This window comes from Physella acuta, unplaced genomic scaffold, assembly GCF_028476545.2.
Source record: "Physella acuta isolate Inbredline_101_S28 unplaced genomic scaffold, ASM2847654v3 ptg000322l, whole genome shotgun sequence".
NCBI classification, from domain to species: Eukaryota; Metazoa; Mollusca; class Gastropoda; family Physidae; genus Physella; species Physella acuta.
The window spans coordinates 581,801-597,468 of NW_026731841.1; the positions used below are offsets into that span (position 1 = coordinate 581,801).

The 15,668-nt window shown below is 40.6% G+C and overlaps 1 protein-coding gene across 1 annotated transcript in view; it reads left to right on the forward strand.

The window, feature by feature from the left end:
- Positions 1-1,236: 1,236 nt before the first annotated feature.
- Positions 1,237-15,668, forward strand: part of LOC131940572 (uncharacterized) — a 28,672-nt gene continuing 14,240 nt past the window's right edge. Inside the window, exons 1-5 of the mRNA XM_059299265.1 lie at positions 1,237-1,298; positions 7,578-7,752; positions 9,815-9,850; positions 11,535-11,573; positions 12,304-12,431. Coding sequence (XP_059155248.1) covers positions 7,699-7,752; positions 9,815-9,850; positions 11,535-11,573; positions 12,304-12,431 — 257 coding nt within the window. The 5' untranslated portion in view covers positions 1,237-1,298; positions 7,578-7,698. The remainder of the gene's footprint in view (positions 1,299-7,577; positions 7,753-9,814; positions 9,851-11,534; positions 11,574-12,303; positions 12,432-15,668) is intronic.

Consider the following 15,668-nt stretch of genomic DNA (forward strand, 5'->3'; position numbering starts at 1 on the left):
GATGGTGACGTTGAATTTGAGACTGAACTCAGTGACATTGAAATTGACAGTGACAACGAAACTGTTCAAGTACGTTATGATGCACGTGGTGCCAAGGACAAAGACTTGCCGAAACGAAAAAAAAACTGTTCACTGGTGCAAAACATGCTAAGTTTTTCTTTGCATCGGGTCCGGCAGTGATAACTGTTTTGAAAGTTATCACACAAAAGTGGACTTCTGGCGATGAACTAGTATGGCCAGGTATCAATAATAACAAAACAATTACTAAATGTAAATTGTTTCTTCTATGTTCTATCAAAACAATAATTATGTGTTCGATTTATATACATTGTTCTGTTCATACACTGCAAACAAATAAAGAATTTCAGAATCTTTCTGCTTTGGGGTTTGATCCTGAGTCTGGATACCAAATTTGGCTTGATTATCTCAAACGGTTGAAAAGTTATAGGCAAAGTTAGAAGCATATAAGTGAAAATTGGTTTGGCCCTGGGAGCTCAGGAAATGGGAGAAACTAGGCCAGGGAGGCCAGGGCTCAAAGGGTTAAGAGTTGTGAACGCAGATAATAGCCCAGGTTGGGTTAAAAAAAATATTCGCAATATTCGGCGTTACCCAACGCAATAAACATTTATTTAAAAACGGTATTAAGAATTACTGCCCCTTCTCCTGATCAGACAATGTTTACGAACCAAAAAGCAAATCCCTCCCGTCCATGGGCTCTGGGCAGCTGGTTCGTATCGAGCCGGCTCGCCGAGTGACGCTGGCTCATCTTGAGCGGCTCTTAGGGGCCCTCGCCGGCCCGAGTTGTCCAAGCGAGGGCCCTAAGAGAGGATAATCTAATTAAATCTCGTGTCGATATTATTTCTAGCCGGAGACCGGCGTCCGGCTCTAGCCCTACAAGAAGCTGCCGGGTGAGATGGGAACAGTTTCACCAGGCCGGACATTGATTTCCGTTAATTCCGGCTCCACACAAGTGGGGTCCGGCTCCACACAAGTGGGGGAACAACTCCTTCACTTCGATACCCGCTCATCAAGGTATCGCTCTGCAGCCGTACAAACTACGGACAACAACCCGATACTTTTTGTCTCCCTGAAACGATTACCGGAAAGAAAATGAATTTGTTTCGAAAGATAATCCTCACGTTTTCGAGAACCATTCAAGCCCTCTAGTCCTTAGACTCCATGTTGTTGTGTGAAAAACTAATTTATTCAGCACCGGACTCGCTCATTGGCTGAACGGGTTCACGTGATGCACCAGTTGAATTAATTCGAAACCTGGGCTATCAATCGACAAAGCATGGGTAATTAAAATCTCAATGATGAATCGTAAGTTTTTTTAAAAACACGCGACCAAGCGATCAGGACCGAATGCAAGTAACGTGCGGAGATAAGTGTACTCAAATACAATTCTTTAGATATTTCATTGTTCAAATGTGTGTGTAGATATTTGTGTGTTGAGATATCTGTGTCTTAATAGATGTGTGTGTTAAGATTTTGTTTTCAAACTTAAATTGTTCAAATATTTCTGCTTTGCGGTATGCATGTGTCTAAATGTTTATGTGTCCGATTGTTTTAAAATGTCTCGACATTTTGGTTAGAGAAAGACTTGTTAAAGAATTGTTCACCAAATGTCTAGACATGATTTTATCATTGTCTAATTCACAGAACTTAGTTTAAAAATAAATTTTCACGTTACCTAATTGTCATTGGTTTTAGGGGATGGTGTGGCTTATGTGGTAAACTATAACACGAGATGATTTCTATGGAGATGTGTTATAACGTTATATAAGGTTATGGGTTGGTAATAACGCTTTTTTGTGTGTTTTCAATACAAGGTACACGGTCGCTAATGGTATCGACTCTATCACGATACCGACTACTGACCACGACCTTCCGGTCACGTTCTAACCACGTGCCGACCACCCCACAACCGGACAGTTTAAGAAGATTCCAGACCGAATTAAGGTCTCGCAGACAGGAAATGGGTGTCGGGTTGCCTTGGAACCTTCTAGAAGCTCAGCCTCGAGAGCGGGAGCTGCCGCTGAACAAGCGAGGGGCCTTAAGCGCAAACATTTTGTCGGCCAAAGGGAAGTAAGAGGCGGTGCAGATGAAACATTGACTTCAATGCACATCTTCAAGTCCGGCGAGTGGTTTAAAATCAGGAGACATCTTTGTACTTAAAACCAGTTTCCGGTGCATTCCGATCGTGGGTCGCCTTATGGCGGCACAAAAACACTTGGGTGTGTGGAGAAGTTTGTTAAATGTTGAGCAATGTTGCAGTCAGTCGGTGCGTTAGGGCTCTCTGTTCCCGTCCCATTCATCTAGCCCCACCCCATTGCTGGCCCCACCCCACCCCCCTCCGCCGCCACCACTAGAAGTTCTGATGTAAAGCGACAACGTTGTAAATGTTGAGATATCTAGATAAATGTCTAGAAGACCTCACACTTGTGACCTTCATGAGATGAGACCTTGTGTAAGACCTTCATAGGATGAGACCTGAGGTGAGGGAGAAACAAAATACAAACACGACTTTTAGGCTTGGTAAAAAGTAAAGTAGGACTGTCTTAAGGTAAAAAGTAAAGTAGAACTGCCTTAAGGTAAAAAGTAAAGTAGAACTACCTTTAGGTAAAAAGTAAAGTAGAACTGCCTTTAGGTAAAAAGTAAAGTAGAACTGCCTTTAGGTAAAAAGTAAAGTAGAACTGCCTTTAGGGAAAAAGTAAAGTAGCTTAAGGTAAAAAGTAAAGTAGAACTGCCTTTAGGTAAAAAGTAAAGTAGAACTGCCTTTAGGTAAAAAGTAATGGTAAAAAGTAAAGTAGAACTGCCTTTAGGTAAAACGTAAAGTAGAACTGCCTTTAGGTAAAAAGTAAAGTAGAACTGCCTTTAGGTAAAAAGTAAAGTAGAACTGCCTTTAGGGAAAAAAGTAGCTTTAGGTAAAAAGTAAAGTAGAACTGCCTTCAAGTAAAAAGTAAAATGGAAATGCCTTAAGTAAAAAGTAAAGTAGAACTGCCTTTAGGTAAAAAGTAAAGTAGAACTGCCTTTAGGTAAAAAATAAAGTAGAGCTGCCTTTAAGTAAAAAGTAAAGTAGAACTTCCTTTAGGTAAAAAGGTAAGTAGAAGTGACTTCAAGCCAAGAGTAGATTGTCATGGAGAAGTTACCATTTTGGATCAGACAGTCTATAGGGAAGGCGAAGTAGAGTTCGGTCAGTTCTTTAGATCTGAACAGTAGACCATCACAAATACAAACAAAAATAAATCATTAAATGTTCATCTATATTTTGTTTTTTAATTCCCAAACTAACAAATAGCAATCAAGATTTACGGAACGACGTGGGTTTCTAATGAGTTAATAAGAACAGTCGGACTACCTACTATTTTTTTTTTACAAATGCTTTAGTAAAACTGAAAGTTAATTTAAAAATTATGATTTATTGTTACTTAGTTGATACAATAAAGAGCCACCTCAGTGTGTTAAATAATTCTTATTATGTTACATTGGCATCAAGGCGCATGTGTAGTGTGTACATGTGTTATGGGGTACCATAAGCTCCCGTGTCAACATACTACAGACGTGTATCTATAAACGATGTTTTTTTTCACGTTTGTGTAACATAGTGGCATCAAGCTGGATGTATTAGCTTTCATGTTAAACTGTTCCCTCCAACCTGAATATGCTAGCATTGAATGCTAAACTGTTGCCGACATCTTGAATGTGCTAGCGTTGAATGCTAACCTGTTTACAGTTATTATCTTGTATAATTACTTTTGGTGAAACAAAAATCTCAAACGGCTTGAAAATGGCTGAGCTACACATCCGCCGCAATTGATGTGTGTATAATTTGTTAATGATGTGTGTATAATTTGTTAATGATGTGTGTATAATTTGTTAATGATGTGTGTATGAGCTCTACATGAGCCGTACATACGCCGCACATACTCCAAACACGATGCGTGTATGTCACATAAACTTACATTACACGTACATTCAACGTATTTGATTGCGTACATGATAGTGTACAAGTTTTTATATATGTTTGTGTACATGCTTGTGTACATCTCTGTGTAAACATTTGTGTACATGCGTGTGCACATGAGCCGTGCGTGAGCCACCAGCGCGTGACTCTCACGACAACAACCCCCTAACCGTAACGTTAACCATGACGTTAAACGTAACGGTAACCATGACGTTAACCGTAACGTTAACCATGACGTTAACCATGACGTTAACCATGACGTTAACCATGACGTTAACCATGACGCTAACCATGACGCTAAACTTGACGTTAACCATGACGCTAACCATGACGCTAACCTTGACGCTAACCTTGACGCTAACCATGACGCTAACCCCTCCAGCCCATCGAGAAGAGTTTGGGCCATTCGCCCAAGCAATCAGCACGGATGATTAGAGCCCGCGGTTTACCCGCCGTTTACCTGCCGTTTACCTGCCGTTTACCTGCCGTTTACCTGCCGTTTACTTGCCGTTTACCTGTCGTTTACCTGTCCTGCCGTGCCGACAAATGCAAATTTTCTTTGACTCATCTGCCGAGCAGCGTTTGAAGCGGGTTTGAAAACATTTCTCTACCTGCAGGCAGCAAGATGCGGGGATCCATCTTCCCCGGCCTGTAGCGCTGACACCCCCAACCCAGCGCCCCGTGACGAAGCCGTGCTTACAAATGTAAGGCACGACGCTGCCTTGTTGTTATTTGCCATTAACTAACTACAATCCCACACCTCCTCTCAGCTAGCCGAAAATATTGACAGCCCCAAACGAGGCTGAACAAAGACTAGCGTAAATTGCCGCGCTAAGATTGCCAAAACACAAGAAGGAAATGGATCTGTGAGGCGGTATTGCTGCCCCCGGCTCTAGGGGCGCGCGTGATGAAAGTCTAGGGAAACTTTGGCACTGGGAGAGTTATTGAAGCGCTGACAACTGGATTTCTTAGCGGGGAGAACCGGTTTCTGGGAATTTGGATAAACGGAAAAACCCGTTAAAAGATTATTTATTTTTGCAGCAGAAATTTTTCCCATCGCGGTTTTTGAGCGCGCGAGTGTTGAGCGAGTAAACAGGCTGATACCCGCCTGATTGCGTGCGGGGATTTCTCTCGAGATTGTTTAGTGAGTTCTTGTAAGCATCAAACGGTGCCACCTCGCGGGGAATCCAAGTTCTGCCATGTCCTGAGTACTCGTCTACACAACTATCTCACCTTTTGTTGCCGTCCGCCCGTGGGTAAACACGACACATCGCCAGCGGCCCAATCTTGCGGATCCTTTATTTGTTTAGTAGACCCGTGGGGGTCGCGGCTCTAAGCGCACCCCTACCTTGTGTTTGTTTTCATATCAACTCGTCACCCTGTTGTGATGATCTCGAGAGCCGGGCGAGCCCCGGGCCCCCAGCTAGAGAAACTTTTGAGAGCAGGGCCCCCAGCTAGAGAAACAATTGAGAGCCCCCCCCCCCCCCGCCAGGTAGAGAAACTATTGAGAACCCACCCCCCCCCCAGCTAGAGAAACTAGAAAGCCGGGCCCCCAGCTAGAGAAACTATTGAGAACCCACCCCCCCAGCTAGAGAAACTATTGAGAGCAGGGCCCCCAGCTAGAGAAACTATTGAGAACCCACCCCCCCCCAGCTAGAGAAACTATTGAGAGCAGGGCCCCCAGCTAGAGAAACTATTGAGAGCCCCCCCCCCCCGCCAGGTAGAGAAACTATTGAGAACCCACCCCCCCCCAGCTAGAGAAACTATTGAGAGCAGGGCCCCCAGCTAGAGAAACTATTGAGAGCAGGGCCCCAAGCTAGAGAAACTATTGAGAGCAGGGCCCCCAGCTAGAGAAACTATTGAGAGCAGGGCCCCCAGCTAGAGAAACTATTGAGAGCCCCCCCCCCCTCGCCCAGGTAGAGAAACTATTGAGAGCCCCCCCCCAGCTAGAGAAACGATTGAGAGCAGGGCCCCCAGCTAGAGAAACTATTGAGAGCAGGACCCAAAGCTAGAGAAACTATTGCGAGCCCCCCCCCCCCCCCGCCAGGTAGAGAAACTATTGAGAGCAGGGCCCCCAGCTAGTGAAACTATTGAGAGCCCCCCCCCCCGCCAGGTAGAGAAACTATTGAGAGCAGGGCCCCCAGCTAGTGAAACTATTGAGAGCCCCCCCCCCCCCGCCAGGTAGAGAAACTATTGAGAGCAGGGCCCCCAGCTAGTGAAACTATAGAGAGCCCCCCCCCCGCCAGGTAGAGAAACTATTGAGAGCAGGGCCCCCAGCTAGAGAAACTATTGAGAGCCCCCCCCCCCCCCTCGCCCAGGTAGAGAAACTATTGAGAGCCCCCCCCCCAGCTAGAGAAACGATTGAGAGCAGGGCCCCCAGCTAGAGAAACTATTGAGAGCCCACCCCCCCCAGCTAGAGAAACTATTGAGAGCAGGGCCCCCAGCTAGAGAAACTATTGAGAGCAGGACCCAAAGCTAGAGAAACTATTGAGAGCCCCCCCCCCCCCGCCAGGTAGAGAAACTATTGAGAGCAGGGCCCCCAGCTAGTGAAACTATTGAGAGCCCCCCCCCCCCCCCGCCAGGTAGAGAAACTATTGAGAGCAGGGCCCCCAGCTAGAGAAACTATTGAGAGCCCCCCCCCCCCCCCCGCCAGGTAGAGAAACTATTGAGAACAGGGCCCCCAGCTAGAGAAACTATTGAGAGCCCCCCCCCCCCCCCCCAGCTAGAGAAACGATTGTGGTTATTTGCAGACACTTGCCTTGCTGCCGTAAGCCTTGGTTGATGTTTCGCTCTCACCTAGCTGACTTTAAAACAACGGGTGCACGTGAGTGATAGCACCGTTCGCGTGAGTGATAGCACAATTCACGTGAGTGATAGCACAATTCACGTGAGTGATAGCACCGTTCGCGTGAGTGATAGCACAATTCACGTGAGTGATAGCACAATTCACGTGAGTGATAGCACAATTCACGTGAGTGATAGCACAATTCACGTGAGTGATAGCACAATTCACGTGAGTGATAACACAATTCACGTGAGTGATAGCACAATTCACGTGAGTGATAGCACAATTCACGTGAGTGATAGCCGAGCCACTTGTGTGCTACTACCTAAGGGAGGGAGAGGGGAGAAGGACGGTGGTTCACTGATTAAATGGTGCACGTCATGAGGAGAGCCTTGCTAAAATTAATTACTTTAAAACATGTTCAAACATAATACATGCTGGTGTTAGATCGGTCAAGGTCGATTATTCAGCATGGCTTCGTTTGTAAATATATTACCCATGGTGTAAATATTGTAAACATATTACAGTAAGGCGTAAATTAGCCGATGGGGTAAATATTGTAAACATGTTGCAGTATTATATGAACATTAATTAATAGCTTTGATAAATAATGAGTAAATTAAATTGTATACGCCCATAAACCTAAAATTGATATCGATAGAGTTTCTTCTGTTGATCTGCTTGATCTTCGCAATCGGTACATTTCAAATCTCTATAACAACATTCACAACATTCATTTCAGCTTAGATGTAAAGTTTCTTCCGGTCTGGATTAGTTTTGTTAAATAATTGCCCGTGTGATTCTTGTTTTTATTCCCCACTGCAGCCAATGCGCACTAGACCGGGAATTCCGCACCAGCGCGCAGTGAACGCTAGCCTCTACTGCCGGGGTCGGCACGTCGTCTAGGAATGTCATCTAAGTCTGGGTCCAACTAATCAAGGGCGGCATGTCTGATCCTCATTTTATCACCATTGAGGACGCTAGCGATGAGCAGCCACAGGTAATAACTCGCCTAGCTTACACGTACTTTGTAAGTGTAAGTGTGAATGGTTAGAAGTAAGGCGAGAAGCATTTTAAGTAACGACTTAAAGGTAAGGACGTGGGACGGTGTGGTCGAATGGTAGATCGTTAGACTGCTAACCCGAAAGTCTCGCGTTTGAAGATTGGGCTTGAGTCCGTATCACGTCCCTGAGTCCACCCAGCTCTAATGGGTACCTGACTTAGGAAGAGTAAAGGCGGCTGGGAATAGTGCTGACCACACTATCCCTTCATTCGCCGAGTCACTGAAACACATGAACTCTACTTCACTTGCCCCGTGGACCATCAGGTTCGAGAGAATTTTTTAAAGATAAGGTAAGAAATATATTTAAGTTTCCAGGAGTAAGGTGAGACATTATGTAAGTACTCAACTAGGTCACACGTTATGTAAGAACTCAACTAGGTCACATGATATGTAAGTACACAACTAGGTCACACGTTATGTAAGTACTCAACTAGGTCACACATTGTGTAAGTACTCAACTAGGTCACACATTATGTAAGTACTCAACTAGGTCACACATTATGTAAGAACTCAACTAGGTCACACATTATGTAAGAACTCAACTAGGTCACATGTTATGTAAGAACTCAACTAGGTCACATGTTATGTAAGTACTCAACTAGGTCACACATTATGTAAGTACTCAACTAGGTCACACATTATGTAAGTACTCAACTAGGTCACACATTATGTAAGTATTTATCTAGATCACACGTTATGTAAGTACTCAACTAGGTCACACATTATGTAAGAACTCAACTAGGTCACACATTATGTAAGTACTCAACTAGGTCACACATTATGTAAGTACTCAACTAGGTCACACATTATGTAAGAACTCAACTAGGTCACACATTATGTAAGTACTCAACTAGGTCACACATTATGTAAGTACTCACCTAGGTCACACATTATGTAAGTACTCAACTATGTCACACATTATGTAAGTATTTATCTAGATCACACGTTATGTAAGTACTCAACTAGGTCACACATTATGTAAGAACTCAACTAGGTCACATGTTATGTAAGAACTCAACTAGGTCACACATTATGTAAGTACTCAACTAGGTCACACATTATGTAAGAACTCAACTAGGTCACATGTTATGTAAGAACTCAACTAGGTCACATGTTATGTAAGTACTCAACTAGATCACACATTATGTAAGTGCTAATGTTACTAACAAGGTCGTTGGAACTAATTATGAATTCAGGTCTACTAATTTAAATAAAGCGGGAGTGATATCCCCTAAAATTTCTTGTATATTCTTATATAACACTACGCGGGACGGCAGCTCATGATATAGATCTAGACAATATTTTTAATCCATTTTTAAATAGGTAAACTTTTTCAAATAGAATAGAATCTCGATTAAATAAAGAATTTCGCACCAAGTGAACAGCAAACATTGCGCGTATAATAGTGCGAAACATTGGTACTTTATAAATTCATATACGTTTTTTTTTAGAAATCGGAAATAGCGATTCCGGACTTCGGAAATTACTAACAATTTGACGGAAAACAGAGAATAAAATTGCATGTTAAATTTCATTTATCAGAAACAGTTTTCAAGTTATAGGCTTTTGAAAACCCGAAAATAGAATAATCGCTGAAAAGTTGATACAGAACTACAAATTTGATATAATACTTATGTATGAAATTTCATCAGCCTAGCTGTAACGGTACTCAAGTTATCGTGTTCACAGATACACACACACACAAAGACATACAGACATAATTGCTAATCCCAGTTTTTCCGACTCGATTACGCGTAAAATGCCGAAAATTTGACAAATCTGGATCTAGAATGCTTGCCTATATTCCGTATATGATGGACTGAGGTGTAAAACGGTGAAAAGTGTTAAAATTTCAAGTGATATTTTTGAGCACGATTGCAATACTTCCTCTATTCTTTGTAAACGAGAAAGTAAAAAAGATATGTTACATCATTCTATTAAAAAATATTGTGTCTAATTAACTAATTTAAAAACAATTAAAAAATATTTTGACTAACAGATAACTGGGGAGAACAATGGCCAAGAGCATGCATATGTAAGTACTTTAATGACCGTAATTAATTAGGTGACACTTATTAAGTAAGTACACGATGGTTAAGACACGTTGTTTACGTTTTAATGATATTAATTGATTAGGTGACAGTAGTTATGAAAGTACTTATGACATCACTAGGCTAGGTGTCAATAATTATGTAATAACAAATGAAGCAATAGATAAGATGAAATAGATTGTGCCAATCTTGAGATATATTTATGTGGATTACCGTGTTGACTACTGTGTACATATAACATATTCATTCATTCTGTCTGTTGTTGTTGTTTTTATTTAATTTTTTTATAATACATCCTCAGCTCACTGGTACATATAACATATTCATTCATTCTGTCTGTTGTTGTTTTTATTTAATTTTTTTATAATACATTCTCAGCTCGCTGGTACATATAACATATTCATTCATTCTGTCTGTTGTTGTTGTTGTTTTTATTTAATTATTTTATAATACATCCTCAGCTCGCTGGTGCATATAACATATTCATTCATTCTGTCTGTTGTTGTTGTTGTTTTTATTTAATTTTTTTATAATACATCCTCAGCTCACTGGTACATATAACATATTCATTCATTCTGTCTGTTGTTGTTTTTATTTAATTTTTTTATAATACATCCTCAGCTCGCTGGTACATATAACATATTCATTCATTCTGTCTGTTGTTGTTGTTTTTATTTAATTATTTTATAATACATCCTCAGCTCACTGGTACATATAACATATTCATTCATTCTGTCTGTTGTTGTTGTTTTTATTTAATTTTTTTATAATACATCCTCAGCTCGCTGTTACATATAACAAATTCATTCATTCTGTCTGTTGTTGTTGTTTTTATTTAATTTTTTTATAATACATCCTCAGCTCGCTGGTACATATAACATATTCATTCATTCTGTCTGTTGTTGTTGTTTTTATTTAATTATTTTATAATACATCCTCAGCTCACTGGTACATATAACATATTCATTCATTCTGTCTGTTGTTGTTGTTTTTATTTAATTTTTTTATAATACATCCTCAGCTCGCTGTTACATATAACATATTCATTCATTCTGTCTGTTGTTGTTGTTTTTATTTAATTTTTTTATAATACATCCTCAGCTGGCTGGTACATATAACATATTCATTCATTCTGTCTGTTGTTGTTGTTGTTGTTGTTGTTGTTGTTGTTGTTGTTGTTGTTGTTGTTGTTGTTGTTGTTGTTTTTATTTAATTTTTTTATAATACATCCTCAGCTCGCTGGTACATATAACATATTCATTCATTCTGTCTGTTGTTGTTGTTTTTATTTAATTTTTTTATAATACATCCTCAGCTCGCTGTTACATATAACATATTCATTCATTCTGTCTGTTGTTGTTGTTTTTATTTAATTTTTTTATAATACATCCTCAGCTCGCTGGTACATATAACATATTCATTCATTCTGTCTGTTGTTGTTGTTTTTATTTAATTTTTTTATAATACATCCTCAGCTCGCTGGTACATATAACATATTCATTCATTCTGTCTGTTGTTGTTGTTTTTATTTAATTTTTTTATAATACATCCTCAGCTCGCTGGTACATATAACATATTCATTCATTCTGTCTGTTGTTGTTGTTGTTGTTGTTGTTGTTGTTGTTGTTGTTGTTGTTTTTATTTAAATTTTTTATAATACATTCTCAGCTCGCTGACTCGGAGAACATCGACGGTGAACAGCCATATGTAAGTTGTTGGCTAGGTGGTTAGGTGGTTAGGTGGTTGGGTGGTTGGGTGGTTGGGTGGTTGGGTGGTTGGGTGGTTAGTTGTTTAGGTGGTTAGGTGGTTTGGATGGTTAGTTGTTTAGGTGCTTGGGTGGTTGGGTGGTTAGTTGTTTAGGTGGTTGGGTGGTTGAGTGGTTGGGTGGTTGGGTGGTTGGGTGGCTAGGTGGTTGAGTGGTTGGGTGGTTAGGTGGTTGGGTGGTTGGGTGGTTAGGTGGTTGGGTGGTTGGGTGGCTAGGTGGTTGGGTGGTTGGGTGGTTGGTTGGTTGGGTGGTTGGGTGGTTAGGTGGTTGGTTGGTTGGGTGGTTGGGTGAAATAGAATTCTAGAAACCAGTAATAAGGAATCTGCTCATTAATTCAAGTAATTTACTGACAAGCTAATGTGTATGAGCTTGTTGATTAAATTTATATTCAGCTATTTTAGATGTGTATTTATTTATGCTTTATGTACACATTGGCTCTAAACTTGCGTACAATGCATGCAAGTAGTCTGTACAGTCTATTTGTGTACACATTGACTCTAAACTTGCGTACAATGCATGCAAGTAGTCTGTACAGTCTATTTGTGTACACATTGACTCTAAACTTGCGTACAATGCATGCAAGTAGTCTGTACAGTCTATTTGTGTACACGATGACTCTATACTTGCGTACACTGCATGCAAGTAGCTGTACAGCCTATTTGTGTACACCAGGTGAAACAGATCTGCTATGACGAGTACCTGAAGAAAACTGTGGGTACCTACCTGAGTGAGATTCTCAAGGACCTCATCCAAGTCATGCCACGTGATCCCATCCACTACATAGCTGAGCACCTCTACAAGTAAGTGGGGGGACGGGCGGATTGTGGGGAAGGGGGGAGGGGTGGACAGTGGGGGGAGGGGGAGGGGTGGACTGTGGGGGGAGGGGTAGACTGTGGGGGGATGGGGGAGGGGTGGACTGTGGGGGGAGGGGTGGACTGTGGAGGGAGGGGCTGGACTGTGGGGTGTAACGTTAACCTATCTATCAGCCAAATAGAAGGAGAACGTCCCCGGATTCTTTTTTCGGGGTCATATGCAAATGCCTTACGGCCTAAGTGGATGAACACTTAACACAACGACCACTAGGGCTCGAATTTAATGTCTAGGGAAGCTAGTGATACTATTGTAATTAACACTCATCCAATCTACATACGACCTTTTAATCAGCGAACTCAGTTGTGGCAGAACACAAAGATGAACTAGATAAAATATTTAATGTATAAAATATCAAAAACCCAACTTACACAATGTAGGAAAAAACACTATCACAGATTTCTACACTGTCTAAGGAACAGCTACAGGCCACACAACACTGCTGTAGCTTCAAGACTTACTTAGCGACAAGTAATATTAAACTAGAAGACTAAATCAACTGAAGAAAGCAAGGCACACACAGGTCTTAAGTACTCTCACGTTCAAATGGTCAGAGTCTATAGCCGGACAATATGGACGGCTGTCTGATCAAGGTAAAACTGCCTCGTAGACTGCCAGGTCAAGATAAACTGCCTCGTGTTGCGAGTGTGCGGGGCAATTAAAGACTTCTGTGACAGGGGAGGTTATCCTCAACTCATGTCGCCATTGGTTGGGATAATCATCTGATCAGAATCATTCAATCAGATTTTAATGGAAATTTTCTATGTCTCAAACACCTTAATAGTCAATGGAAAAACCCCAGGTGTTACACAATCATTCCATATAAGGAATTATACAATGTCAAAATAAAAAAGACTCGACCTAAGTAGGTCACATCCCCTCCCTTTTTGGAAGTGACAGATAGGTTCCACAAAAACATACATAAGGGACCAATCTGGCAATGAAATAACAAAAATGTTTTACAAATGTAGGCAATCAAAATCATAATACCAGATGAAAATATCCCTGAACATAGAAGGGAAGTAACTCCAACTTTTACAATTGGTGAAAGGGGAGTAACCCTTCAAAAAGTAATTATACATCAAAATTCCTCAAGAAAGGGTATTACAATTTTTCCATGAGAATATTAAAAGTGGTAAACCCGCCAGGGTAAGACCTTTATTTCAATGACTAGCTACAATATCAATCGAGTCATATGAGACATATTATTATAAAAGATTACATTTAATCAAAAACCACCTTTAATTAAGGTTCACCTGAAAATAAACAAAATATTCAACAGGATTGGAATTTTGAAAAAAATTCAAAACTCACACCACTCATTTTCATATGAGTGACACTCAAACAAAACCTGTTTATGGTCCTAATGAACCACAAAGCATGTCACATGATCAATGTGTGTAACAAGATTTTACATCCTTGACAAACAATCAGCCACAACATTATCACTACCCTTAATGTGTGAAATTTCCAGATTAAAATTTTGGAAATATAAGCACCATCTCAATATTCTTTGATTTGTCTGTCCTAACTTAGAGGTAAATTTCAGGGGATCATGGTCAGAAAACACTCTGACTGGATTGGTTGAAGAAGAGACATAGACTTCAAAATGTTGTAATGATAAAACCAAAGCTAAAGCTTCTTTTTCAATAGTAGAATAATTCTTTTGGTTCTCATTTAACTTCCTGGAAAAAAAAGCAATGGGATGGTCAATTCCCATGTTGTCTTCTTGAAATAGGACAGAGCCAATGGCTAAGTTGCTAGCATCAATGGCAAGTTTAAAGGGCTTGCTAAAATTTGGTGCAGCCATAACAGGAGCATTTGATAAAAATGACTTAATGGTTAAAAAAGCTTCTTGACATTTATTGGACCATTCAAACTCAACACCCTTTTTCAATAATGCAGTAAGAGGTTCAGCAATAGCTGAAAAGTTTTGACAGAACCGCCTATAGTAACCAGCCATCCCAAGGAACTTTTTGATCTCTTTACAATTTTTGGGAGGTGGCAACTTTACAATAGCATCTACTTTAGCTTCAATGGGCCGAACTTGGTTCGTTCCCACTTGATAACCCAAATAGGTAATTGAAGCTTTACAGAAATCACTTTTATGTAAGTTTACAGTAAAATTAACTTCAGACAATTTTCTAAAAAGGTTAGTCAATTGAACAATATGTTCTTCAAAAGTATTAGAAAATACAACTATATCATCTATGTAGGCCTCACATTGGTCTATGTCAGCAATGACAGAGTTAATGACTCTCTGGAAAGTTTGACCAGCATTTCGCATACCAAAGGGCATACGTTTGTATCTATAAAAACCATTAGGGGTTACAAAAGCAGATATTTCTTTTGCACGGTCAGATAAGGGGATTTGCCAGTATCCTGAAAGTAAATCAATTTTGGAAATTATCTTAGCTTGACCAACTTTATCAATAACGTCTTCTATCCGAGGTAATGGATAGGAATCAGCTTTGGTGAGCGCATTCACCTTCCTAAAGTCGGTCACAAACCTGAAAGATCCACCGTCTTTCGGTACTAGGAGACATGGGGAACTCCAGTTGCTGAAACTGGGCTCATGGTATCATTCTTGAGCATATAATCAATTTCATCTTTTATCAAAGCAGCTTTTTCCGGGTTAACTCTATAGGGGTGTTGTTTAATGGGTTTTGCGTCACCAACGTCTACATCATGAGGTGGTACTTTCGCTTCTTTGGGGACATCCCCAAAAATAGAGGGAAATGTCTCAAACAACTGAGACAACCTATGGCTTTCCTCTGTGGACAAATGCATAAGGTGGACATTCAAATTATCTAAAAAGGAAGAATTTACCAATTTTGGGGGTTTCAATTTATCATGTATCACATCATCAGAAACATTTGAACATACAGGTAAAGTAATTTTATCTGTGGATTGAAAATTGTTACAATTATCATAATACTTTTTCAGTGAGTTGACATGATACACTGTCTGTTTCTTTCTTCTGTCGGGCGTATTGACAACATAGTTCAAATCACTTAATTTTGAATGCACAGTAAAGGGTCCACAATATCTCAAGGATAACGCATTGTTCAGATTAGGCACTAGCACAAGAACTTTGTCGCCTGGATTGAATGTTCGTTTACAAGAACTCTTATCATACAGTCCTTTCATTCTCACTTGGGCCTTTC